The sequence below is a fragment of the Phocoena phocoena genome, chromosome 3, assembly GCF_963924675.1.
Source record: "Phocoena phocoena chromosome 3, mPhoPho1.1, whole genome shotgun sequence".
NCBI classification, from domain to species: domain Eukaryota; kingdom Metazoa; phylum Chordata; class Mammalia; order Artiodactyla; family Phocoenidae; genus Phocoena; species Phocoena phocoena.
The window spans coordinates 117075527-117102407 of NC_089221.1; the positions used below are offsets into that span (position 1 = coordinate 117075527).

The window sequence follows — 26881 nt, forward strand, 5'->3', positions numbered from 1 at the left end:
AAGTAAATGCAGAGACTACTTAGGCAGCTACTGCAGTGGTTTCTGTCAGAGAAAGTGGATGGTATTTGGGAGTCAGATGGTATCAGAGGAGATGAAGAGAGAAGATGGATTTAGGATGTTCTGGAGGTAGAATTTATAGGACTTAATGATGGAGGGGATATGGGAAAAAGGGAGTCGAGGTATTTGGTTATCTACTGCTGCAGACTACCACAAAATGTAATGGCTTAAAACAGTAGCCAGGGGACTTCCCTGGTGGTCCAGTGGTTAAGACTCTGCGCTTCCAATGCAGGGGCCGCGAGTTCAATCCCTGGTCGGGGAACTAAGATCCCACATACCGCTTGGCGTGGCCAAAAAAAAAAAAACAAACAAACATTAGCCAGTGTATTATTTGCTCATGGTTCTGCAGTTTGAACCAGGCTTGGCAGGGCAGCTCATTTCTGCTGTGATCATCAGCGTGGGTGGCAACCAGTTTGGCTCAGATTGTGCCTGGGTTCAGTTCTTGCTGCCAGCTCAGTTGTTTGGTTCTCCTCTGCATGGCTTCTCCATGTGATTAGCTTGGTGGTCTCAGGGTGGTGGGACTTAAATGGAAGCTGGTTTCCCCTAAGTGCAAAAATGCAAGCTGCTGGTTTTGCCACATTCTATTGATTAAAGATCAAGGCCAGCCCGGGTCAGAAAGGGGACTACACAAGGTCATGAATATTAGGTGTGGTCCACTGGAGGACACCAAATTAAGTCTACCACACAAAGTCTCCCGGGTTTCTGACTTCATATTTGGATGGATGGTGGTGCTATTTGTGGAAATGGGAGCACTCTAATGGTGTTGCTTCTAACCGCATTTAAAAAAACCCACTGTACTCTGTATGAAGGATGATTACATTTCAAATCTCTTTTCCTCAGAATTGCTTTCACTGATCCTCCATCCTGGATTAAATCCCATTGTTATAGATTCCCAAGCTTCCTTTGGTCTCCCCTTTGACATTCATCCCACTGGGGAGCATTGTCTAATTGGCTCCCCCATTAGATGTGAACTCCAGGAGCCATGGTACTGGGTCTCACTTGTTTCCTGACCCCCATCCCAAAAGTTCAGCCCACCTGGTACATAGTAAGTTCTCCATCTTTGCTGAATTGAATATCACCTTAATATTTCTTCACATGAAATGTATTATTATTACATTAACAATGTCCTGTATTCCTAAACCAAGACTACCCTAACTGAGGACCGTTAGGAACAAAGCCAGCAAGGAACTGGGATAACACCTGATGTTCAGATGCTAAGTAGATCTGATGTGTACATTGGCTGTAATATGCTGCAGCTGCTGACATCTGATGGAAAACAAATATTGAATTGGTGATGCCACCAATGCTATCTATTATGCTAAACACCAATAATTCCATTGATGTATGAGGGAACACTGGAGCAGAGGTCAACAGCCTGTCTAGTCCTAAGTGGCTCCAAGGAGTCAGGCAATATGCAGTACCTACGGGTGCCATGGGCAAAGGTAAAAGAACAAAGGAAAAATATAAAGCCATTCTTTTTATATAAAACCATTTAATTTATTTCTGTTAAAATACACTCAATCCAGATGTAATGGATCAGGTGACCAGATATTTCAGGATTCTTACTCCACCAGGAGCTGATTCCATCTGGGTCAAACCTGGCTCTGGTCACAGAACATTCACATCTTTAATTCCAAATACTGAATGTGATGCAAAAGATGTAATCAATATGTAACACACAGGTATATAGTTACTTGGTGGTCACTGCACGAGGTTATCAACAATGCAGGCTCAAAAAATAAGATGTATAATAAGTTGGTCCTTTCCAAAAATAAATATATTAGGACACTAAGCTTATACCTTAAAGGAATCCAAAATAAATACTAATTAAGCGCTAGCTCCTGTGAGGAACAGTGCATGCAGACAATGAACCCGCGTGTGTGGCTATCCGTAACAGAAAGCTCTGGAATCCCAACAGTGCCTCCTCACAAAGCCAGTCCTGAGTGTGAGGATGTAAATGAGAGTAACACATAGCTTGACTAGGCTGCTGGATTCCACGTTCCAGTGGGGTTTGGAGTTCGGCGTAATTTCTAATAGTTTCCAACAGAAAGAACAGCAATGGCATTTTCTTGCTGGTCACTTCTCCCAAGCTGTGAGGCCTGGAGCTGATCAAGGAAGTTCAGAAGTCTTCTAGTTTGAGCAGATGAACCCCAGGGTTGCTAATCTGGGGACACGGATTCCTTTAAACTGCAGTGCCCCTTGTGATGAGAAGGGTTTTCATCCCACCTTCCTCACTGTTGATCATTTAGTGCAGAGGGCACTTCCATTCTTACGAGAGCTTCGCTTTCTGCTCGAGCCTCAAGCCCTATTTCTTAGCCCCACTCCCATCACGCATCTCCAGTCTGCATTTGTGCTCACAGAAATAGTCTAGAGTTGCATGCCAAGTTCTGAGAGCAAGAATACGCCATGCCTAGAGAGTTTATATATGATAAAAACTTTCCAAATGATGTAGGCAAGAGGAAAATGCTTATTTTACCACCATGCAGACAACCCATCTAAAATGCAACCCAGGAAATTATAGTTTAACAATATTCTGGACAGTACCAAATAGATTAAACTATTCTTCAACCCAAAGCAAATACCATTCCCTTCAGGAAAACCAGATGTGAGTGTTGCAGTCTATTAGGTAATAAATAAAACAGTACCATCAGTGCTATAAAAACAGACAACAGACCTGACATTTAATGAAGTGAGTTAATATTGCCTCTATTTAGTATCATCACAGATAACTCGTCTCTGCCATGAAATCCAGGTGTGACTACACTATTCACGGGCATCTAGAGCAGAGTCTTGTACCTTGTCAAGTCAGTTTAATTATGGCCCATTTTCTAGCAGAGATTGGGGTTGGGGACAGGGGAGCTTTGATTTTTGTGTGTACAGGAAAACAACTTTCTATAGCTCATTTGGCCCACAGGCACATTTTACCATGTAAATCCCTTCAGTCACTCAGAGGGGATCAAGGAAGCCCCCCAAAACCCAGGAGGATAGACTTCATTGGGTGACAAAATCTGACTATCTCTGGAGCTGCTCTCCCTCCCTACAGCTGAGCAGGTGCCCCTAACCAGCCACCAAAGTCCCACTCTTTACCTCTGGACTCATCTCCTGACCCTGTGGGATGCCCACACGTGGGACAATACAAGATACATCTGCCTAAATCACGGCTATGCATCTGAAAGGAGAAACTCTACTTTGGAAACAAGTTTTAATGTAGACTCTCCTTCCAACAGGAACTTTTCTTCCATCCTGAAGAAAACATGGAGTGTAGACTACATTTACCTACTGATCCTTCCAGGCTCAGATTCATGATATAATCTGGGCAGCTCAATCCTGGTAGCTCACCTCCACAGGAAGGCCCAGAACCACACAGTCCAGGCAACAACTTCCGTCCTCCTTGTCACCAGTGGGAAAAGCTGTCTGCTTTTGTTTTGTATACAGAAGTGGTGTAGAGAGGTGTCCTGAGTGGATGTAGCACTGCCATAGAAAGGATACAGGATCCCAGGGTGGGGGGAGGAACATCCTTGGGAAAGATTCTGCTTTAACCAATATGGCTAGAATTACCTGAGCAATGGGGATGATCACACACTTCCTGAGAGTCGGCCTACCATCTAGCTCTGTCACAACAAGTTGTGTGACCCAGTTCAACCATGCATCCTCTCTGGGCCAATGTTCTCATTCCATACCAGGCACTCAACAAATGTTGACTACATGAAAAAGCATCTCCTATCACAAACTACAGGGCACTGGGTTAAACAAAGTGACTGCTGGGGCCAACGCCAGATCCCCGTAGCCTCAGACTGAGGGTCTTTCCCCTCTATCTCTAGGCTTGAGCAAACAGCCCAGTGGGCTGGCAGTGCCTCCTCTTAGGTCTGACCACTGTACCTCTGTGGGGTGTAGGGACTCAGCTCAAGTATGATGCTGCAAGGGGAAATGTCAAAAAGAACATTCTCTGGGTTCTGTGATGGACTAGGGAACCTGCAGTGAGCAGCTGAGACTTAGTCTTGCATTTTACCTTCACCCCTGGCCCCTGCTTCCATGTCCATTGAACTGTTTCACTCAATAACTTAATTTCTGGGCTCTCTACAAGACAGAGGGTTAAGGAAGTAAAAGAAACTCCAATTAGGCAGTTTGCTAATGCTAGTAACAAATAGAAAACTGTGGACTAAAACAGTTTACATTTCTCCACATTTCCCTTAGAAAATGGAAAGTTGAGTTGTTCCAACAGCTGAATCTGGTGGGGAGACGATGACTCTAATGAAGGGACAGGTATAATTCTGTAAACAAGCAATATTAAGCTGCTTTGGCTAAGCCTAGGAATGACTGGCTATTGAGACTTCACTGAAGGGAAGAAGAAAGAAAATATGAGTCTGCTCTGGGGTGCCCTGAACTACCTTTCTAGAGGCAGGGTAGGCGCAGAGCAGGGGGCTGAATCTAATGCTTTGCCATTAATTCAATTTAGATGACCTGCTCCTGGCCCCCGGAGCCAATCCCCAGGAAGGAGTCTGTGATGACAAGTCTGGCTCCATGCTGAAGCACCTCCAACTCTGCCCACCAAACAAAGTTAGCAAATTGTAAAATGTTCATCATTTCCTAATTTTGTATTATACAATGGAGCTAGGAACATAAACAGTAACACATAGCAAAACCCCGAGCCTGCATAGGACTACCATCCTCTCAGCCACCTCTGCGTAGGCCAATCAGTTTGGAAAGTTTTTCACAGTTTTCAAGTTTCAGCGACTCTGCCTTCTGTTTCAATCGTTCATCTCTGTATAATCCTGCCAAATTGGTCAACTCCGACTCTGAAAGATAAAAGAGGTAACAATTCGTCAAGAAAGTTGAGCTCCTCTGTTTCACTTCAATACTTCTGGAAGCAAAGCTCCTTCTACTTTAATGCTTTTTCTTTCAATTAAACTTAAGAAACACTCATTTACTCAAGAAACACATATCAGGCAGCTACGCTACACCAGGTGCTGAGGATTAAGGGACACCTGCGATCCTGGAGTCCAACAGTATCTGTGCTCTATTACAAAAGCACTGGACTTAGTTCTTATCAATAGAACATTTGGCACCAGACTTAGGAAACCTGCACGCGTGCGGTAAGAGGAGACCCTGTTTCAGGGCTTTCCTACGAATGGTATTCAGATGGCAGTTGGGAGAGAATGGAGTCCAATCGCCTGTTCCTGTCATCTGAAACAAAGACAGCTGCTTCATCCTTCCCTCTGCATTGCTGGATCATAACTCATATATGCGGACTGACACAGAGCCCTCCACCGGCAGGCACGCTTCTATAGAAGGCCAGGTTGCTGGCGGCGTTCTTCATTCCCTCACCACATGTGGGGCCCCTAACTCAAAGGCCAAAGGCAGCTGGGCTCTTTTAAAAGTGAAATCATCTGGATCCGGTGACCTCTGTCTCCTTGAAGAAATGTATTTCATTTTCTCTTCATGGTGGAGAAAGTCATTCTATTTTTAACCAGAATATAATCTCTGCTGTCCTCCCGGACTCAACAGTGGTTTGGCTGCCTCTCTTTTTTATTCTTTTGTATAGTTTCAGAGACATTCGTAGGAAGGAATACCTGAAAAGCAACTCCAGAGACGTGTTGTGTATTAACATGATGGCATGCTTCGAGGGCCTGCGTGGCTTCTGAAAGCCTCAAATAGCAGGCAGCTACTCAATGTTTAAAGGACCACACTTGTGAAAATGCTATTTTAGTCATTCTGAAATATGTCTATTCATTCTTAGTCATCTTGCTGACAGATTTTGTTTTTCTTGGTGGAACAAGAGGCACCTGTCTGATTAATCAGCAAACTGCCTGGAAACAGGACTTAATAGCTAGCCAGAGGGAACAATGCGCAGTGGTTTCTGAGTAAGTCTCTATCAACCAAAATACAGGCATTTCTGCTCACAATGGTTCTGTTCACACCAAGTAAGGCCCAAAGTGCAGATTAAGTGCAGGACTCCAGGGTGAGGGGTGGGTATGCATGAAAACCCACCCTCTGTGATGGGGGTTCAGAGGTTGAGCCCTGGCCCAGCAGTTGCTTGGCAAACAGGGGGTCTCCTAGGCTCTAGAACAATGTGCTCTCACCCCGCGGCGTGGGGCCTGCAGTGCGCACCAGCCAGAGCTTGCCCCCTGCACAGGCATCCTCGCAGGTGATGTGGCTTCATGGCGGATCATGCACCGCACCCAAATGAAAGCCCTCTGCTCCTTCGTTCTGCCCAGAGCTAGGCACTGACTCCATCTGTCTGGCTTCTTTGGCATGTGGGAAACCTGTTCAAGAGGGCTCTGTGAAATCAGGCTGTCCCTTTGGTCCTCTGATTCACAGTTACACCAGTATATAGAGCAGATCCTATGGCTTTGCTTTTCCTTGAAATGATTTCCTTAGGTTTTTTGTTACTGACCTTATCCAAATGTCTCATTGCCTGAAATCTCATTCCAGAAAACACTAAGGGCTAGTGATCCTTACTGTTTTATACACTGACAACTACTATAATAAGCTGATGAAAGAGAACTGCACATATATGAATGCTTTTCTCAAAACATGACATTGCTTTTTTAAAGTTCATTGAAACCAGTTTTCAATGCTCCAGAGATTGAGAGCAATGACCTTGCTCTAGAGCAATGACCTTGCACAAGGGCAGTGTTTCAAGGAATTATGTCCCACACCCCCATGACCATGCTTGGAGAAACTTCTCTCCAAACTGCCAGTGAATCCTTTTGCACTTCAGTGAACAAAAGGTCAACTCAATGAATATGTTACTTCTCACAAGTTCTGTTAATATTCAATAACTTCTAAGAAAAAACAAAATCTTTGGCAGGGGCAGGATCAAGAGAACATCTTTTCTTCTCTGCAAAATGTTTCCCGGGCCCTGAATGCCAGTGTAATAGATGGACAGAGCATTGCACCTTCAAGGTAAGCTGACTCAGGCAAATTGCCGAGAGGCAAGTCCCAAAGCCTCTCTCAAAAACACTCTGCATGCATGGGCTTCCCCGGTGGCGCAGTGGTTGAGAGTCCGCCTGCCGATGCAGGGGACACGGGTTCATGCCCCGGTCCGGGAAGATCCCACATGCCGCAGAGCAGCTGGGCCCGTGCCCATGAGCCATGGCCGCTGAGCCTGCGCATCCAGAGCCTGTGCTCCGCAACGGGAGAGGCCTCAACAGTGAGAGGCCCGCATACCGCAAAAACAACAAAAAACAAAAAACTCTGCGTGACAGCCCAGATCAGAGTCCTGACAGCTGGAAGACCCTGACAGATCCCAACGACCATCATGATCCAGCCTCATAAGACAGTGCTGCATCCGGTCAAGCAAGGCCAAGCAAGGTCTGGATTCGGTCAGGATCCAAACACTTACTATATGCCAGACACCATGCTAAGCGTTATACTCATACCATCTTCTATAATCCATACAACCTCCTTGGGAGGAAGAAAGCAGAGAAAAGAAATTAACAAAAGATTTTAAAAGACAGTGGCTAACTTTGCTAAAAACAGTTTCCATTAGGTATTTTGCCAAGAGTGAACTTTGTTCTCAAGCGGGTTTATTTTTACAACCTCCATGTGCTAAATTTAACCATGCTGGCTGCACTTGCTGCTGGATCCGGAGGGCAGATGCTGCTTGTTCTCAAATGGCACTTGGGTTGTGTGGAGGCTCCGGATGGCCACCATCCTTAAATGCCAGAAATAGATTTTTAAGGGGTGTGTGCTGATAACCCCCGGGTTGGAACTTGTGGGTACACGCATCATGCTCACCCACTGGATCTGTTTATACCTGGAGAGTGCCAAAGCCCTGAAAGTAGGCCTCATGAGGATGGCGACAAAAGCCTAGAAGCCACCTTAGGTGTAATCCTTACCATGAGCCCTCTGCGTAATTTCAAAACCCTCTCAGAGTCTAAAACAATGGAGAATCTTAGGACATATGCTGTGGCCTTCACCTGATTTGGATACACGTTAATAATGCCTTTAAGTGTAAGGCCTCTATCTTGCTCCAAAATTCTTTCCTGATTTTTGAAACTTGCAAAACCTAATTTAACAGTGGGTAGGGGTACTTCCTGACCCCTCAGTTTTTTCAATAAAAAAGCAACTTCCTCCTCCTGCTGAATTCCCCCTTACATCCAAGTCATTGCCTACCAGGCTCCTAATGCACCTGAGAGGTCAGGTGGGCTCTGCCCTACAGGAGTAGACAGCAGAAATAAGGTCCCTCAGGGGCAGGGTTAGGACACTAGCCCTGCTCAGTGATTCCTAGTCCTCAGCAGTTTCACTGTCTTCCAGTCCTGAGAATCCTCTCTTCAAAAGACATTTGTGGAGCATCTGTTCTGAAGCAAAGACTGTGCCAAGGGCCTGGGACACAAAATTAGTAAGACATGGTTTTTGCCCTCAGAGAGCCCAGAGTCCAGCAGGGAGACTGTCATGTACCTACAGAACATGTTAACATGGTGAGGGTGGCACTGTCTTAGCAGGATGAGCAAAGTGCTTTAAAAACACAGAGGAAAAAAAACAAAACACAGAGGAAGGAGAGACTAACTTGGGGTGGGGTTGGGATGATGGGTCAGCGAGGGCTTAGCAGCACTGTGACTGAGGATCTAAATTTAGATCTAAATGTTAGATGTTTAACAACACCCAGTGACAGACAAGGTTTTAAAAAATGAGTTAGTTTGCTTTTTAAAAATTAACCAAAGCCAAGTTTTATAAGATACAATTACTAATGGATATGTGTGTGTGTGTGTGTGTGTGTGTGTGTGTGCACTCCCCATGAACACTCACTGGGGTTGGAAGCCAACACTATCACCCCCATTGTCTCCAGGGAAACAGTGTGGAAGGCCTGCTCCTGGGAGAATCGCTTTTATTCTGTGTGGCCACAGCTGATTGGAGGGGAAGAGAAGGGGCACCAAACTCAATAACAACAACCTATAAAACTTTGGTTAGGTTGGATCAATCAGATTTCCCTCTGGGAAATGTGAAATTAGGAAACCATGTACCAAGCCAGTGAGCTACTTAAACAGGAAGCTTGTGATGTAGAAAGGGGCCAATGACTTGTGGGGTTGGGGAAGTTGGGAGAGTGAATAGGAGGGTAGCAACCAAAATAAGCCATGGCAAATTAAGGCTGTGAAGGAGGAGAGCTTGAAAAAGCAAAAAGTTGGCAGAGAGAGGAGAGAGGGCAGATAGGCAGAGAGATGTAGAGACTCAGAGACAGACAGACAGAGAGGCAACTAGTACTGCCGAAGTTCCTAAGATTTCCCAGTCCTGGCCACATGTATCCTGTCAATAAACTTCCTTTTTTTGGTAATATCCTGAATGGGCCTCTGTCCTATCCCTGTTCACATAAACATGAGTAGCTCGAACAAGGAGAGAGAAGGGATCAGGAAGCTGGGGATGCCTCAGGTTGGAAGCATGGCACCAGCTGAAGCCCCTTTTAGAGCATCTTACTTTGTTGTTTCTCCTTCCAACAACTTGTCTGGATGTAATCAATGTAATCCTTTTCTATCGTCTTCTCCAGGTCACGCAGAGATGCTCCTCTGTAGGCCTTGTCAAAGTTTTTATCCACAAAGTAAGGCACCTGTAGGTTCTGGGTTTCTCTAGAAATGGTGTAGCCCAAGGTCCTGAAACAAGGAGAGAGAGGCTCAGGTATGCTTGTCATACTTGGCAATATCACTTTTAGCACTGGCCTCACAGAGATCATTCACACAATCACCTCTTCATGGGGCAGATGCAGATATCATTTTCTAATACATCTAACATTTATTATTTCCCAAGCAAAGCAGTAAGTGTAATGTCATCATTGTTGCTATTATGTGAGCATATTCAAATGGATTCAGTCTCAACATATTTATTTCCTTAAAGGATTCACCTCCCTCTCTTCTCTCTCTCTCTTTTTTTTTTTTTTTTTTTTTTGTGGTACGCGGGCCTCTCACTGCTGTGGCCTCTCCCGTTGCACAGGCTCCGGACGTGCAGGCTCAGTGGCCATGGCTCACGGGCCCAGCCGTTCCGCGGCATGTGGGAACCTCCCAGACTGGGGCACGAACCCATGTCCCCTACATTGGCAGGCGGATTCTCAACCACTGCGCCACCAGGGAAGCCCTCTCTCTCTTTTTAAATTTAAAACATATATCATGAAGGTTTGTCTTACATAATTATGAAATGATTACCACAATAGGTTCAGCTAACATTCATCTTCTCATATAGATACAATAAAAAGAAAAGAAAGAAGACAAGAATAAAGGAAAAAAAACCTTTCTCCTTGTGATGAGAACTCTCAGGATTTACTTTCTTAACTTTCCTATCATTTCCTATCATACAGCAGCATTACTACTGTAACACTGTGTTGTACCTGACATACCTTGTACTTACTTAACTTATAACTGTTAGTTTGTACCTTTGACCATCTTCCTTCAATTCCCCTTCCCTCTCTCCTCCACCTTCGGTAACCAGAAGTCTGATCTCTTTTTCTGAGTTTGTTTGTTTGTTTTTAGATTCCACATATAAGTGAGATCATACAGTATTCGTCTTTCTCTGACTTATTTTGCTTAGCATAATGCCTTCAAGGTCCCTCAATATTGTCACAAATGGTAGGGTTTCTTCATTTTTTATGGCTGAATAATACTCCATAGTGTGTGTGTGTGTGTGTGTGTGTGTGTGTGTGTGTGTGTGTGTTCAGGTTGTCTCCATGTCTTGGCTACTGTAAATAATGCTGCTGTGAATATAGGGGTGCAGCTATCTGGATTGACCTCTCTTAGACTGCTTTCTATGTTAAAAGTAGAATGCTGAATGCTTAAAAAACAATTTCTATATTGTATAGGACCTAGCATGGCACCTGGCGCAGAGTGGCTATTGGTAAATGTTGGTTGAATGAAATGATTGTTACTATAAACTATTTAAAAATAACCAGACAGCTTATAACAACTTAGTTCTAATTTTTAGGACATGATAAAAAGTACTTTACACATAGCCATTAGGTGAGAACTGCAAAAACTAAGACAAAAGATTTCAATGATACCTCCAGGCTAACTTTCAGTGGGTCTAAGATATCCAAAGGTGTCTGGTGCTCAGAAACTTTAACAGGTCTGGGTTAATTGAAGTCTAACCATAAGGAAGTACAGAAGGGAGTTCAAATTCAGGTTAAAACAATGTGATGGCAATGTGCAAAATCCAAGCTGACTTTGTCCAAACTGGACAAAGTCCATCTTAAAGGAGTTATATTTGACCTTTTCCTAGCCTTTTCCTTTGATCTCTCAACTTATGGATCTTGCTGGATGTCTAAGAGCCATGACTGCTCTTGCCTCCCTCTGGGAAGCTGTTATCAGGGTAGGTTCCTGTCTGTCTCACTGGCCTGACAAGAAAGGAGGTAGCAGTAGCATATGGAGAAATATGGGAAGTCAGGAAATAAGAGGGAATCAGGCCATTGTGTCCTGACAGCAATAACCTCTCTCTGAGTCTCAGCTTTCCTCTCTGTAAAATGAAGATATTGATATAGAATGATAGTCTTTAGTCTACAGTGATCACCAACAAGAGCTCTTCCTGTTAGGTACGGTTCCATGGAGTCCACATTTTGAAAGGTTTTTGTCTGCTAAACTATAATAGTAATGACTCATTTCCCATTATTAATTAAAAAAAATAATCCAGTGATTCTCAGACTTTAGTATGGACCAGAATCATCTGGAGGGCTTGTTAAAACTCATATTGCTGGTTCTCACCCCTAGAGTTTCTGATTCAGTAGATATGGAGTAAGGCCTAAGAGTTTGCATTTCTAACAGGTTGGCAAGTTAATGCTGATGATGCTGGTCTAGGGATCAAATTAAGAACTGATTTAACTGAAATAATTAATTGAAGAAATTAAAAAATTCCTATCAGAGCTCAAATTTTCCATGCAATACAAACTTTATAATGATTTCTATATTTTTAGCAAAAGCAAAGAAATGAGATACTATGGTTTGACTGTATAGCCTTATGAATAAATGTACTATTCTTGCAATTTCTTAAATTGGAAATAATCACTAGATCTTAGTTACTATGTTCTCAGACTCACAGGGGTCCAGCGATACTATCACAAGCTCAGTAAGGTCCTTTTTAACTCTAAAGTGGAATGTTAAGGATTTAATCTGAACCTGGAGTTCATCTATTAATCCTTCAGAAACCAGCCATTGCTATTCTGCAGCTGACCAGATGATGTCGCTGTAGAACAAAACAATCCAGGTCCTGAGTGCCTGGGAAACTGCCTAAAGAACAATATTTTTGAGTCTCTGCATTATTACTATCCAGCTGTTCCTTTAAACACAGAATCAGTGTTTTCTACAACAAAAGGTGAAATGGAATGTTAGTAATGTACCAGCTTGCTGTTAAGAAATATTTATAAAGATTTGACTTACGATTTATAGAATAGACTATATGGGGGATTAGCAGCTAGCAGCTGAGTAATCACAGATATAATCACAATCACCAGAACTGGAAGTAACTGAATAAATGCAGAATATGTAGTCTGAAAAAGAAAAAGCATTTGGTGTAAGTGCTCTTCATCAATATAAAGCTTATTGAAAAGAGAACAGTTTTCCCAAAGAAAATATGAATTACTGATGTACTGCACATAGCCCAAGGCCTTTCTGGGAAGGTTGTACTTTCTGCTGAGAGGTACCAAACAGCCCCATTCTGTCTGCTGAAAAGGCTGAACAAGGCCCACCTACAATCTGGATTGACACTCAGTAATCCTTCTGCAGCCCTCTTTTCTAAGACCAATGAAGCAGACACCTGTGCGGGAGCTTGCCCAGACTGTGACTCTCAGGAGGTCATGTTATTATGCAACTCTGTTGCCTTGGCCTCAGCTGAACGGACTGTGGGACATCTGGGGGACATCAAACCGTAGCAGGGATGATCACATTCTCCCTCCTAAGCGTCTGGGATTGAGATCCATCACCATTCACTGCTAGGCAGTCACTTGAAGAAAGGACACATACTCTGAGGCACTGTAGACTGGACATTTGCAAGGGGAAGCAGAAAAGCCAGGCTGCTTAGAAAGAACAAAACAGATGCAGGCAGGCAGGAAAACTGGAGACAGTCTGGCCCCAAGAGTCATGGAGAGCACAGCTGCATGGGGGCCTGACAGCACCACAGTTCCTGGTTCCCATCTGACGTAAGGCCCAGCAAGCTTCCTGCCCTTAAGCTTCATGAGACTCCCTTGATCCCTTACCTTAAACTCCCTTTAGTATTGAATATTTTGAAGGGGGGTTCCTATTCTCTGCAGTCAAGAAAACATTTTTCAAGACAGCCCCATAGGTGAACAGATTTCCAGGGACAGTCACCAAAGAATGGATGGGGGAGGAGGTACTATTCTGGCTTATTTGGGCCAATTATACAGCTCTTCTTGCCAGGCTTCTGCTTTCCTAAAGCACATTTTAGCAACATATCTCAAGTTGAACTTCGAAAACCTGATCATACTACATAAAGGTCAGCTCAGTACAAGTGTTTATGGGCAGCTCTTGTCCTGTCCTCCGCAGGTACCTGAGGCTTATCTTCTTCCTCTTCCTTCCGTGTCTGCATCCTCTCGTGTCGGTGCCGCCGGTGGTAATAGTGGGAGTCATCTGTCACGTTTGAAAACATATGAATGTTTCCTGGAAAAGAAAGAAAAATACTTAGTATGCAATATGGCAAACACCCCTTCCTTGCCTTTTCCAAGGTCCTTGCTTCCAACTAGGTTCTCTGAGGGTAGAGTATTGTCCCATTTTACTCAGTAGAAAAATACAACAGTAGGTATGTCAAGTGAACCAGCTGGAAATGGGACATGCTTAGCTCTCTCGCCCTTATTTAAATAATCCTTTGTAACCAGTGAGTGAGAGAACCCCAAGAGGCTAAGAAAGAAAGCACTTGGGCCACGAATCCTGTCTGACATGCTCACGTCTGCCTCCTTGCCCAATATCAGATTATGTCACTAGTATCTTTAATAGCACCTAACAAAATTCAATTTACTTGGGCTTCCCTGGTGGTACAGTGGTTGAGAGTCCGCCTGCCAATGCAGGGGACACGGGTTCATGCCCTGGTCCAGGAAGATCCCACATGCCGCGGAGCGGCTGGGCCCGTGAGCCATGGCCACTGAGCCTGAGCGTCCGGAGCCTGTGCTCCGCAACGGGAGAGGCCACAACAGTGAGAGGCCCGCGTACCGCAAAAAAAAAAAAAAAAAAAATTCAATTTACTTCCCAGGCATTTAATTAACCCAACTTCCAACTCTCTGGGGGTACTTTTCTAACCTTTATCTTTATATAAATGCTATTTTGCAATAATGATAATACAGGCATTTTGCTTCTAATTTATAAAACACTTTAAAAAATATCCAATCCTCACAGCAGCCTTGTGAAGTTGGTATTATCAACCCCGTTTTTAGGTAAGGAAACAAGATCAGATGGACTAAGTCAAAATCATGCATAGTTGGAGGGTGGAGACATGCCTTCAACCCCAGATTATCTGATTCCAAAGTTTGCTGTTGCCACCATACCACGGTCCCTCTATTCAGATCCTCAAACAGATCCTCAAAATATATATGAATTTTTTTTTTTTTTGGCCACGCCGAGCAGCACGTGGGATCTTAGTTCTCCAGCCAGGGATCAAACCTGCACCCCCTGCAGTGGAAGCATGGAGTCTTAACCACTGGACTGCCAGGAAGTCCCTATGACTTCTTAAACAATAATTTTGGGATACTAACCTGTAGGAAAATGTCCTCCAAAGAAGACGTTGAACAGCTCTTCTGGAGTGATGTCGGCTTCAAAGTCCCTGTAATAATTATAAGGTCTGGCTCGAGGGGTAGTGAAAGTCACCTGTTCATCTCCATATTCATCATAGCGGAGTCTCTTGTCAGGATTGCTCAGGACTGCAAAGGCATTTCCTATTGCTGCAACAAAAACAAAAAGCATCTGAGTACATAGTCTTTGCTGTAGCTGAGGGTGATCATAGTAGTAGCAATGAAGAGCCCGGAGTTGATTGGTGCTGGACAACTTCACAGTGACCCAAGGAGAGGTGCTTGGGCCTAGAAAGTTCACCAAAGTGCTTGCCCTTGAAATCTTCCATGGTCTAGTCTGATAAGCCTGAAACAACACTGGACTCAAGATGAACTAAGAAGTACTGTTCTCCGTCATCAAAAATGTTTTATTTCACTTGAGAGCAGTAGTTTATGGTTGGAAACAGCTCCTACATAAGTAGTGGTATTCTAACATGAAGTCACATACAATCTCCTGAATAAAATAATCAGTAAAAATCCTCCTGCTTGGCTAAAAGCAAAGACCTCACTCATCAGTCTTATTTCAGCTTTTTTTTTTTTTTGGCTGTGTTGGGTCTTCATTGCTATGAGCGGGGGCTATTCTTCATTGGGGTGCATGGGCTTCTCATTGCAGTGGCTTCTCTTATTGTGGAGCACAGGCTCTAGGCACGCGGACTCAGTAGTTGTGGCACACAGGCTTACTTGCTCCGCAGCATATGGGGTCTTCCCAGACCAGGGATTGAACCTGTGTCCCCTGCATTGGCAGGTGGATTCTTAACCACTGTGCCTCCAGGGAAGTCCCTCAGCCTACTTTTAAAAATGGTCTTTTGGGCTTCCCTGGTGGCGCAGTGGTTGAGAGTCCGCCTGCCGATACAGGGGACACGGGTTCATGCCCCGGTCCGGGAAGATCCCACATGCCGCAGAGCGGCTGGGCCCGTGAGCCATGGCCGCTGAGCCTGCGCATCCGGAGCCAGTGCTCCGCAACGGGAGAGGCCACAACAATGAGAGGCCTGCGTACCGCAAAAAGAAAAAAAAAAAAAGAAAACAAAAACAAACAAACAAACAAACAAAAATGGTCTTTAGAAATTAAGAAATGTATCTCCAGGGAATTCCCTGGCAGTCCAGTGGTTAGGACTCTGTGCTTTCACTGTCGAGGGCCTGGGTTCAATCCCTGGTCAGGGAACAAAAAAAAAAAAAAAAAGTATCTCCAATGTCTCAAAGAGGGATCAAAGGCTGAATAGATTACACATGCATACCATCACTTCTCCTCCCTATGCACAAATGTACAAGCTTTTTCCAATTTCATTTAAACATACAATCAGTACCAACAATCAAAGAAATCTTGAAAAAAAATTTTAAGACATTCCTACCCACCTACCTTTAATTCAGTCAACACTATCAGAAACATAGTCAGAAAGAGCATTTCCTTATGATTCTTCTAGCTAGGGAATTGTATTAAATACTTATGGCAAGGGCTTCCCTGGTGGCGCAGTGGTTGAGAGTCCGCCTGCCAATGCAGGGGACACAGGTTCGTGCCCTGGTCTGGGAAGATCCCACATGCTGTGGAGCGGCTGGGCCCGTGAGCCATGGCCGTTGAGCCTGCGCGTCCCAAGCCTGTGCTCCGCAACGGGAGGCCACAACAGTGAGAGGCCCTCATACTGCCAAAAAAAAAAAAAAAAAAAAAATTTATAGCAATAAAACTGCTAAGCAGAAAAAAAAACCAGAAAAGCCTAAACAGAGTTGCTTAAACAGTCACATCCCTTGAAATCTGGCAGATTTCTCAGAGAAATGGCATTAGTCTGTGAGGTACCTTACATGAAGGTGTGAGGAAATTGTGGGTTATCTGTTTCCTTGTAGAAACTATGGGGAGAACTAGATTCACAATGGCACATCAACAAGGGTAGCTTGCCCGCTGAGGTAAAAGCTGACTTTAAAAAATGTCTCAGATCTATCATTTTTTACTTTTTCTTTTGAAAAATTTCAAATCTCCAGAAAAGACGATAAAAAAGTACAATAAAAACCTTTACATTTATTCATCAATTGTTAGCATTTTACCACATTGCTTTCCTCAACTCTCTACACATACACATATAATATGTATTCATTTTTTTTGCTGAACCATTTGAAAGTAGGCTGCAGATATTATGACACTTCACCCCTAAATATTTTAGCTATGTCTCCAGAGAAGAAAGATATTCTCCTACATGATCACAACATCATATCACAGCTAAGAAAATTAACATCAATTCATTATCACCCAGTGAATCCATGCAAGGTTCATGAGTTATATTTGGTTTCATGTCTCTTTAGTTACTTTTAATCTAGAACAGTCTCCCCACCTTTTTTGTTTTTCATTATATTGAATTTTTTTAAGAGTAGTTCAGTGTTCTTTGTAGAATGTCCCATATTTTGATTGCTTCTTTATTAGATTCAGGTCAAACATTTTGGCAAGAATACCACATGGTATTACAACATGTAATGTTAGGTTGTTCTAGTATTGGTGATGATAAGTTGGATCACTTGGTTAAAGTGGTGACAGCTAGCTATCTCCGTTATAAAGGAAAATTTCCCCTGTGTAATCAATAAGTATTCTGTGGGTGATTATTTGACAGTATGTGAACATCCTATGCAACAACAACCTATCACCCAATGGTTTCGGCATCCATTTATAATCCTTGCCTTAATCAATGACATTCCTGAGGGTGAAGCTCTTAAGTAAGATTTTTATTTATGTGTTGGATCCAAAATATTTTTGAAGAATATATCACTGGGGCTTCCCTGGTGGCGTAGTGGTTGAGAGTCCACCTGCCGATGCAGGGGACATGGGTTCGTGCCACGGTCCGGGAAGATCCCACATGCCGCGGAGCGGCTGGGCCCGTGAGCCATGGCCACTGAGCCTGCGCGTCCGGAGCCTGTGCTCCGCAACGGGAGAGGCCACAACAGTGAGAGGCCTGTGTACCGCAAAAAAAAAAAAAGAATATATCACTAAAAGTATCACGGAAATCAATGGAAAAAAGATTCGATCTATAACCATGTTTTTGCTCTTTACAAAGCTGTATAAAGCTTTTTCATACATGTTAATAACAGAGGTTTCATGAACAAATATTTTGATGGTCAAAGAAGTTTGGAAATGCTGTCTAGGCCCTACTTGTAAGTAGCCACCAACCTATAAGTTCCACAAGAGGAATCATATCTGTTTTACTCACCATGGCACCTGGCACATAGATCTTCAATAAAGATTTGCTGAATCAAGGAATGAAAGGTTCCAAAAGGTGTCACAGAGAAACCAAATATTTTTTCCAAAAGAAATTAAGGTAAGTGAATGAGGACAGGAGAGAGCTATGCTAATAATCACTATCTAAGAGGTGTGGCAGGAAAAAACAAAACCCTGCTTGTGGCCTTATAAAACAATTACAGGGGAGGCTGAAAACAACTTGCTGTGACCAAACAACATAAGAAGGGCAGAATTAAGCATTAGTTTAGGATCAGACCTTTGAAAGCATCGGTTGCTCCAGGAGCACAGTTCTTGTCAGGATGAAATTTCAGGGCAAGTTTTCGGTAAGCTTTCTTAAGCTCTTCATCACTGGCATTTCGTGAAACCCCCAGAATTTCATAGTAATTTCTGCATTTCTTGATCCTAAAAATACAAATCAGAAATATTTTTTGGTATGTCTACAAAGGCCCCTTTTGTACAATTAACTGCAAAATAGTAAATCAATCCTCTCTCCAATCTGTGAGCCCCAAAACAAACCTAAAAGAAAACTGGTGAACACGTTAATGAAACATACAATTCACTAACAATGTCCTCCTCCCAGTGAGAGCTTAATTCCTTTCAAAGTATTTTTACATCTAATATTTTTTTCTTTCTATATCCCTGCAAGTGGATAGAGCAAGTATACTAACCCTTATAATATTAAGGCCCAAGCTAAGTCCTCAGAGTTGAACCACCGGACAGCAAAGTCAGAAGAAATACCCTAACCATCCTTTTTTTTTTTTTAAATCTACCTTTTTTTCTCCTTATGGCTATCTGTTTAAACTTTGTTTTAGAAAGTTAACATATTCACATGGTAGAAGAAAAATATCCAATAGTACTAAACTATATACAGTGAAAAATCTTCCTGCTTCCCCATTCCCTGTCCTCCAATCTCCTACCCTAAGAACCACCACAGTTAGAAGTTTTCTGTGGGGTGTTCCCTGGTTGCCTAATGGTTAGGGTTCTGGGCTTTCACTGCCATGGCCCAGGTTCAATCCGTGGTCAGGGAACTGAGACCCTACAAGCTGTGTGGCACAGGAAAAAAAAAAAAAGTTTTCTCTGATTCCTATGTACAGAGAGAGTACCTGTATAGAGACTTCCCCATTTTTTTTTTACATAAATGGAAGTATATTATAATCACCCTCTATATCTCATTTTTTTTAAAACTAACAATTTATCTTGGGAATTGATCCATAACTTATAGAGATGAAAAGTACAGGGATAATAGTTTAGACCACCAGAGTGTTGGTTCTGAACTTTCTGATCTAAGAAGTCTCTTATAAAATAATATAATGGCATGTTATACAGCCTCTCAAAAATTCCACTGTATAATCATGAAGGAATGAGAGTGAAAAAGGCAAATAATATGTTTGTATTATCATGAAGATAGTTTTAAACTTGCAGACCCCTCCCCAAAAGGGTCTTGGGGTTCCCAAACCACACCTTGAGAGCGGGTGGACTATAGCATGAACTCTGGAGTAAAAATGCCTTGGTTGGCATCTGATCTTGCTGTGGACTTAACTCTGTGCCTTTGTGTTATCTTCTGAAATGGGCTGATAATTATACCTATACTTCACAGCTGTTATAATTAAGTGAAGTATTCATTAAAATGCTTGATAGCATCTGACATGACATAAATATTGGCTATTATTACAAATCTACCACATTCTACAGATGGTCAACAGGCACTTGAAAAGATGCTCAACATTGCTAATTATTAGAGAAATGCAAATCAAAACTACAGTGAGGTATCACTTCACACTGGTCAGAATGGCCATCATCAAAAAGTCTACAAATAGTAAATGCTGGCGAGGGTGTGGAGAAAAGAAACCCTCCTACACTGTTGGTGGGAATGTACATTGGTGCAGCCACTATGGAGAACAGTATGGAGGTTCCTTAAAAAACTAAAAATAGAACTACCATATGATCCTGCAATCCCACTCCTGGGCATACATCTGGAAAAGATGAAAACTCTAATCTGAAAAGACACATGCATCCCAATGTTCATAGCAGCACTATTTACAATAGCCAAGACATGGAAGCAACCTAAGTGTTCATCGACAAATGAATGGATACAGAAGATGCAGTATATATATACAATGGAATATTACTCAGCCATTAAAAAGGAATGAAATGCCATTTGCAGCAACATGGATGGACATACAGATTATCATACTAAGTGAAGTCAGACAAAGACAAATATGATATTATGTCACTTATATGTGGAATCTAAAAAAATAATACAGATGAACTTATTTACCAAACAGATACAGACTCACAGACATAGAAAACAAATTTATGGTTACTAAAGGGGAAAGCAGGGGTGGGGGTGGAGAGGAGGCGGATAAATTAAATCAGGAGTTTATAATTAACAGATACACACTACTTTATATAAAATAGATAAACAACAAGGTCCTACTGTATAGCACAGGGAACTATACTAGTATCTTGTAATAACCTATAGTGGAAAAGAATATACACATATTCAGTTACATATAACACTGCTGCACACCAGAAACTAACACAACATTGTAAATCAACTATATACTTTAAAATAAAAACCTACCACATTCTTTTAAAAAGCTGCATATTCTTGCATTTTATGGATATATGTACATTCCCTACTGATGGGCATTTAAAGTATCTCCATTTTTTTGCTACCACACAATTCAGTTAGGCAGGCAGAGACCCAGAGCCTTGTTGAAGAGTTCATAGTAAGTCAGTAACACAGTTGGGACTATAATGCAGGGTCTGGAATGTCGGTCAGGGCCCTTCCCCAAGAGCTGCCCATGAGGATCCTATGGATTCCCCACCCTAGTTTCTGATCCCTGCTTCCAGGGCAGATCCTCCCCTGCCTTTCTCTTTCCCTCTCTCCCTTATCAGATATATAATTTGAAAATATTTTTTCCTGTTTTGTGGGTTGATTTTTCACATTCTTGATGGTATCTTTTGAAGTACAAAAGTTTTTAATTTTGATGAAGTCCAATTTGCCTATTTTTTCTTTTATCCCTTGGGCTTTGGGTGTCAACAAGAAATCATTGCCTAATCCATATGTCACAAAGCTTTACATTTGTTTTCTTCTAAGACTTTTATGGTTTTAGCTCTTACATTTAGGTCTTCGAATTAATTTTTGTATTTGTGTGAGGAAGGGGTCCAAGTTCATTTTTTTGCATGTGGATATCCAGTTGTCCCAACAACATTTGTTGAAGACTAGTCTTTCCCCCATTAAATTGTCTTGGCACTCTTGTCAAAAACCAATTAACCATAAATATAAGCGTTTATCTCTGGAGTCTCAATTCTATTCCATTGATCTACATGCCTATCCTATGCTGGTGCACACTGTCTTCATTACTGAAGCTTTGTAGTAGGTTTTGAAATTGGGAAGTGTGAGTCTTCCAACTTTGTACTTCTTTTTCAAGACTGTTTTGGCTACTCTGGGTCCTTTGCATTTTCATATGAATTTTAGGATCAGGTTGTCAATTTCTGCAAAAAAGGGTAGCAGGGAATTTGATAGGGATTGTGTTAAATCTGTGGATCAATTTGAGGACTATTACCATATTACCAATATTAAGCCTTCCAATTCATGAATACAGGCAATCTTCCCATTTATTTAGGTCTTCTTTAATTTCTTTTAATAAAGTTTGTTGTTTACAATGTAAAATCTTACATTTCTCTCATTAAATTTATTCCTAAGCATTTTATTCTTTTTGATGCTGTTATAAATGAAATTGTTTTCATTTTCAGATTGTTCATTCTTAGCATATAGAAAAATAATAATTTTTGTATATTGATCTTATACTGAACTTTGCCGAAGTAATTTATTAGTCCTAATAGTTTGTGTGTGTGTGGGTATTGCTTAAAATTTTCTATACTAGATCATATAATTTGTGAATATACTTTTATTTCTTCTTTCCAATTTGAATGGCTTCTACTTCTTTTTTTTTTTTTTTACTTCTTTTTTTTTGCTTAACTGCCCTGGCTTGAACTCCTAGCACAATGTTGAATAGAAATGGCTAGAATCTTGTTCCTGTCCTGTTCTTGATCTTGGAAAGCATCAAATTACTCACCATTAAGTATGATGTTAGCTGTGGATTTTTTTTTTAATTTAAGGAGGTTTTTTTTTAAAAAAAATTTTATTTATTTGGCTGTGCCAGGTCTTAGTTGAGGCATGCAGGATCTTCATTGTGGTATGTGGGATCTTTAGTTGTGGCATGTGGGATCAAGTTCCCTGACCAGGGATTGAACTTGGCTCCCTGCATTGGGAGTGCAGAGTCTTAACCACTGGACTACCAGGGAAGTCCCAGCTGTGGATTTTTTGAACATGACCTTTATCAGGTTAAGGAAGTTCCCCTCTATTCTTGGTGTGTTGAATACTGTTATCATGAAAGAGTGCAGAGTTTTGTCAAAAGCTTTTTCTGCACCTATTGAAACAATCATGTGACTTTTGTCTTTTATTCTATTAATATGGTGTATTACATTATTTGATTTTCATGTGTTAAACAACCTTGGATTCCTACGATAAATCTCACTTGGTCAAGATATATAATCCTTTTTATATGTTTTATATGTTGCAGAAATCTGTATCCATCTTGTGATGACTTTGTCTGTTTTTGGTTACAGGGTAATAATACTGGTCTCATAGAATGACTTGGGAAGAATTCCCTTCTTTGGTATTTTCTAAAATAGTTAATGAAGGATTAGTTAATTTGTCTTCAGACATTTGGTAGAATTCACCAGTGAAGTCACCTGGGCCTGGGCTTTTCTTTTGGGAAATCAAATTTAACCATTTCATTCAAGTTATCTCATTTGTTGACATATAATTGTGCACAGTATTCTCTTACATAATCATTATTTTGTAAGATTGGTAGTGATATCCCCTATTTCACTCCTGATTTTAGTTATTTGAGTCTTCTCCCTTTTTTTGCTTGGTCAGTCTAGCTAAAAGTTTGTCAATTTTGTTGATATTTTCAAAAAACCAACTTTTGGTTTTGTAGATCTCTATTGTTTTGCTATCCTCTATTTCATTTACTTCCACTCTGTATTATTTCCTTCATTCTGCTTGTTTGAACTTAGTTTGTTCTTCTTTTTTTAGAAGATTAGGTTATTGATTTGAGATTTTTTAAAAAATATAAACATTTATAGCTATAAATTTCCTTCTAAGTATTGCCTTAGCTGCATCCTATATGTTTTGGTATGTTGTATTTTCATTTTTTTAATTAATTTTTATTGGAGTGTAGTTGCTTTATAAGTGTTTTCATTTTCATTCATCTCAAAGTATTTTCTAATTTTCCTTGTGATTTCTTCTGTGACCTATTTGTTATTTAGGAATATGTTAATTTTCACATATTTGTGAATTACCCAAATTTTCTTCTGTTGTCAATTTCAAAGAACATACAGTGTTTGATTTTAATCCTTTTAAATTTATTAAGGCTTGTTTTATGGCCTAACGTATGGTCTATCCCGGATAATGTTCCATGTACACTTGAGAAGAATGTGCGTTCCGCTGTTGTTGGGTAGAATGTTGTACAGGTGTCTGTTATGTCAAGCTCGTTTCCCCTGTCTCTCTTACAGCAGAAGCAGGGCAGTTACTTCAGATTATACCCTAACACTCCACTTCCACCTAGCCTTGCCTCTGAGGTCAAGAAGCTATTGTGCTTCAATAACAGTAATAAAAATAATAATAGTAGTCAATACTTACATAACACATCATCTGTGCCAGGCACTGTCCATAAAATCACTCATTTAATCCCACCACAGGCTCACCTTTGTACTCCAAGCAGCTGCTCCTCAGTATAAGTGGCACTCCCCTCACCCTGTCGGGTCTGATTCCACTCATGCTCAGACTTCTTTTCCTTTTGTGCCTTCCTGCAGTTACAGCAACCACAGGGGTCATGACTTTCAGGAGGTCTGTCTTCTGGGTATTTGTTTCTTCTAACTGCATCAATGTAAGCTGCAAAGCAATGCACCTCCATGAGGCTTCAGTCTGACCTGCAAATCAACTTTGCTACCGGCCTTAGCTATCTGGGAGGCTGCCTGTAGGCAAATAAGTGTGAGGCCCAGGTTACTGACATCATGCTGACTTCTAAACACCCATACAAAGCTGAAGAAACATCTTCCTTGAGAAAACAATACAGAAAATACAGAGGCAACCATGAAAAACTTTTAATGCCAGAAACATGAAGCATAATAATGTCCACCATACCTACAGTCATCAGTCAGCAAATAATCTTCACTCAGAGCCAGTAAAGGGGCTCAAGAGGCATCTGCCCAATACCTTGGCTTTAGGGCAGCACAGGGGAAGCCTATTTCTCTGTGGTCCATGGTCAGAAGTGAATTGATCATAGCACATTATTTTTTGTCACAATGCCTCCCACCACTAAGATTTAAAGTAGAAATGAGTTCAATTTTTTAAGTGACAGTTATAAAACTAATATGTACAATACATTTGGCTAGATAGATCAAGGAGATCTATGCATAAGACCTACTCCTGACCACATGGAGGATATAGTTTAAAGGAGAGGATTTAATTAATCATAATGCCTGCAGAGTACAAAGAGGGCCATAGCAATATAGTCAAAGAAGGCAGAGTACTCGTGTCCTGTATGGAGGATCTGGGTAAGATTTAAAAAAACCCTTTCTCCTGCTTAACATCTCTTACTGACTACCCACTGCTCGGTGTCCAAATTTCTTATCATGGGCCCAGCCTGTCTCTCCAGCCTCAAATCTCAACACAAGTTCCTTTGTATTCTATGCTCTAGCCACACCAAACTCCCTTCAGACCATCAATGCTTTCTCTTTTCTCTGTGCCTTTGCACATGCTGTTCCCTCTGCCTGCAAAACTATTCTCTAAGTAGGTCTGGCTAACTCCAACGCATCCTTCATGTCATCATATGTAACACTTTCTTCATGAGGCCTCTGACACCCAGGCCACGCTGAGTGCCTAGTCAGTATGCCCCTCAAACCTACGACCTTGCTGTGTAGCCCAGGACATTCTGGCCCTGTTTTGTAACTGACTGTTTACCTGTCAAACTTCCTCAGTAGACTTAGAGTTCTGTGGGCTCCGGGGCCCATGTCTGTCAAATCCCGCTGCAGGATCAGCATAATGCAGAGTACATAATAGGCACTGCCTCAGTACTCTTTGCCTGACTGTAGGATGGAAAAAGCTGGCCCATCCGTCCTGATGCTGGCTGCAGGGACAAGACCAAACCCAGGCCGAGGGTCAGGCAGCCCAGTTTGGAGGCGAGGATAAGGACCGGGTAAGCAAGCTGCGGGAAACCGCGTCACCCCGCTGACCCCGGCGCAGGCGGGCCTGACAGCTGCAGGCCCTGGGCGGGGCACGGGCCGGGGCGGGGCTGGGGGCCGGAGGAAACAAGTCGTCACGGGTGACTCTGGGTACCCGGCCGGGTCCTCAGCTTGAGCCAGCGCTCCTGGTTTCCGGATCCCGGCCCCCTGCCCTGGGAGGTCTCCCTCTTCACCAGGAACCCTACTCAGGCCCAGCATCTTCTCATAGACCTCCATCCTTCATCTCAGGCCCAGGATCTCAGCCCCTTCAGGCGCTGTCAGGAGCCCCATCCCTGATTTCTCCCTGACCCTGCCCTGTCCCACGCTCCGGCCAGGACCTGATACCTTCCGTCCAGCGCTCCCCGCTGCCCAGCGTCGCTGCCATACCGCTTCCCAGTCAGCAGGTCTGCCGAGCCTCCCCCGCGCCCGAGGCTGAAAGGGAAGGGGGCGCCAAAAGGCGCGGGGCATGCTGGTCATTGTAGTCCGATCCATAGTAGCTGAGGGTCATTGGACTACAATTCCCAGCAGGGATCGCGCCAGGGGTCGCAGATGCCGTGGTGTGAAGGGGCGCGACCCTTGCTGCCAGTTGACTGCTTTATGGCTAGCGGCTCACAGTCTGCAACTGTGGCCACAGCGGGCCGCGCTTTTCCTCATTTGTAGGGTGGGGATAGTGGCTTTGGCCCCGCCTAACACTTCGGACGTTCAGGGAGACGCAATGAGATCCATCCTGGGAAAGGCATTGCAAACTATGGGCTAGAGGGTGGCGTTATGACTATTTTTATTCTCAGGGATGTCCTTTTTAAATATAGCTGATGCCTGTTCTGTGCAAAGTGTATGTTCGGTCCTGGACAGGTTCTGGTGATGTCGAACCTAACCCTAGGGAGAACCAAGAAAATAAGCAAGTGAGAGATGTATGTGGTTAGAGGGCGTCTCCTCTGGCATAGCTTCATTAGAGGGACCGATAGGAGTCAGGGGTAGAGAAAGAAGAAGAAGGCAGATATTGGAGCTGGCATTAGATCCCCTATCTTTGCTGCTCCTTATCCTTCATTCATCCCATCCTACTCCAGGGCCCCTCCGAGACTTTTCTCCTTTCCTCCACCCCATTCATTTCCTTGGCCCATTCCCTTCTTTTCTGAAGGACCAGGCCCTAGGAGATTAGTAAAAAGGAAATGAAGAAATATTCCTGCTTTTCCCCACCCAGGTTTGTATGGGGCCTAGCAAAGAATAAAAGGAATTCTTCATAGGTGGATAGGTCCGGTGTCACTGACTCATCCCTGCAGGTGAATTAGGATGGCCAAAAATCAGGTCTGCAAAAGTGAGAAATGATCATGTACATCCCCAAATAAAAAATTACCTGGAATTCATTGAGATCTTACTCAGGAAGACCAAATCAGTTATGTCAATTATGATATCAACCAAGAGTTATTTAGGTAGTTGGAGTGAAGTGGGGAGATGTACAGCCCTAGACACAAACTGAAAGGGTGAATGCCTTCAGTGGCATGCAGTTCCATCCCTTCCCTGCAGTCATGGCCCTGGGATATATGAGCATCACTGTGTTCCCAGAAGGC

At 42.6% G+C, this 26881-nt stretch overlaps 1 protein-coding gene across 1 annotated transcript; it reads right to left on the bottom strand.

Annotated features, from left to right (window-relative positions):
* Positions 1-1537: 1537 nt before the first annotated feature.
* DNAJC18 (DnaJ heat shock protein family (Hsp40) member C18) lies at positions 1538-25770 on the bottom strand. Its single transcript, XM_065874540.1, has 8 exons — positions 25659-25770; positions 23796-23982; positions 18271-18416; positions 14729-14914; positions 13534-13643; positions 12408-12517; positions 9472-9644; positions 1538-4853 (listed from the first exon to the last, which is right to left on the bottom strand). Exons 1-8 carry the CDS (start codon positions 25696-25698, stop codon positions 4729-4731), a joined length of 1077 nt encoding a protein of 358 aa, XP_065730612.1. The 5' UTR covers positions 25699-25770; the 3' UTR covers positions 1538-4728.
* Positions 25771-26881: the final 1111 nt, after the last annotated feature.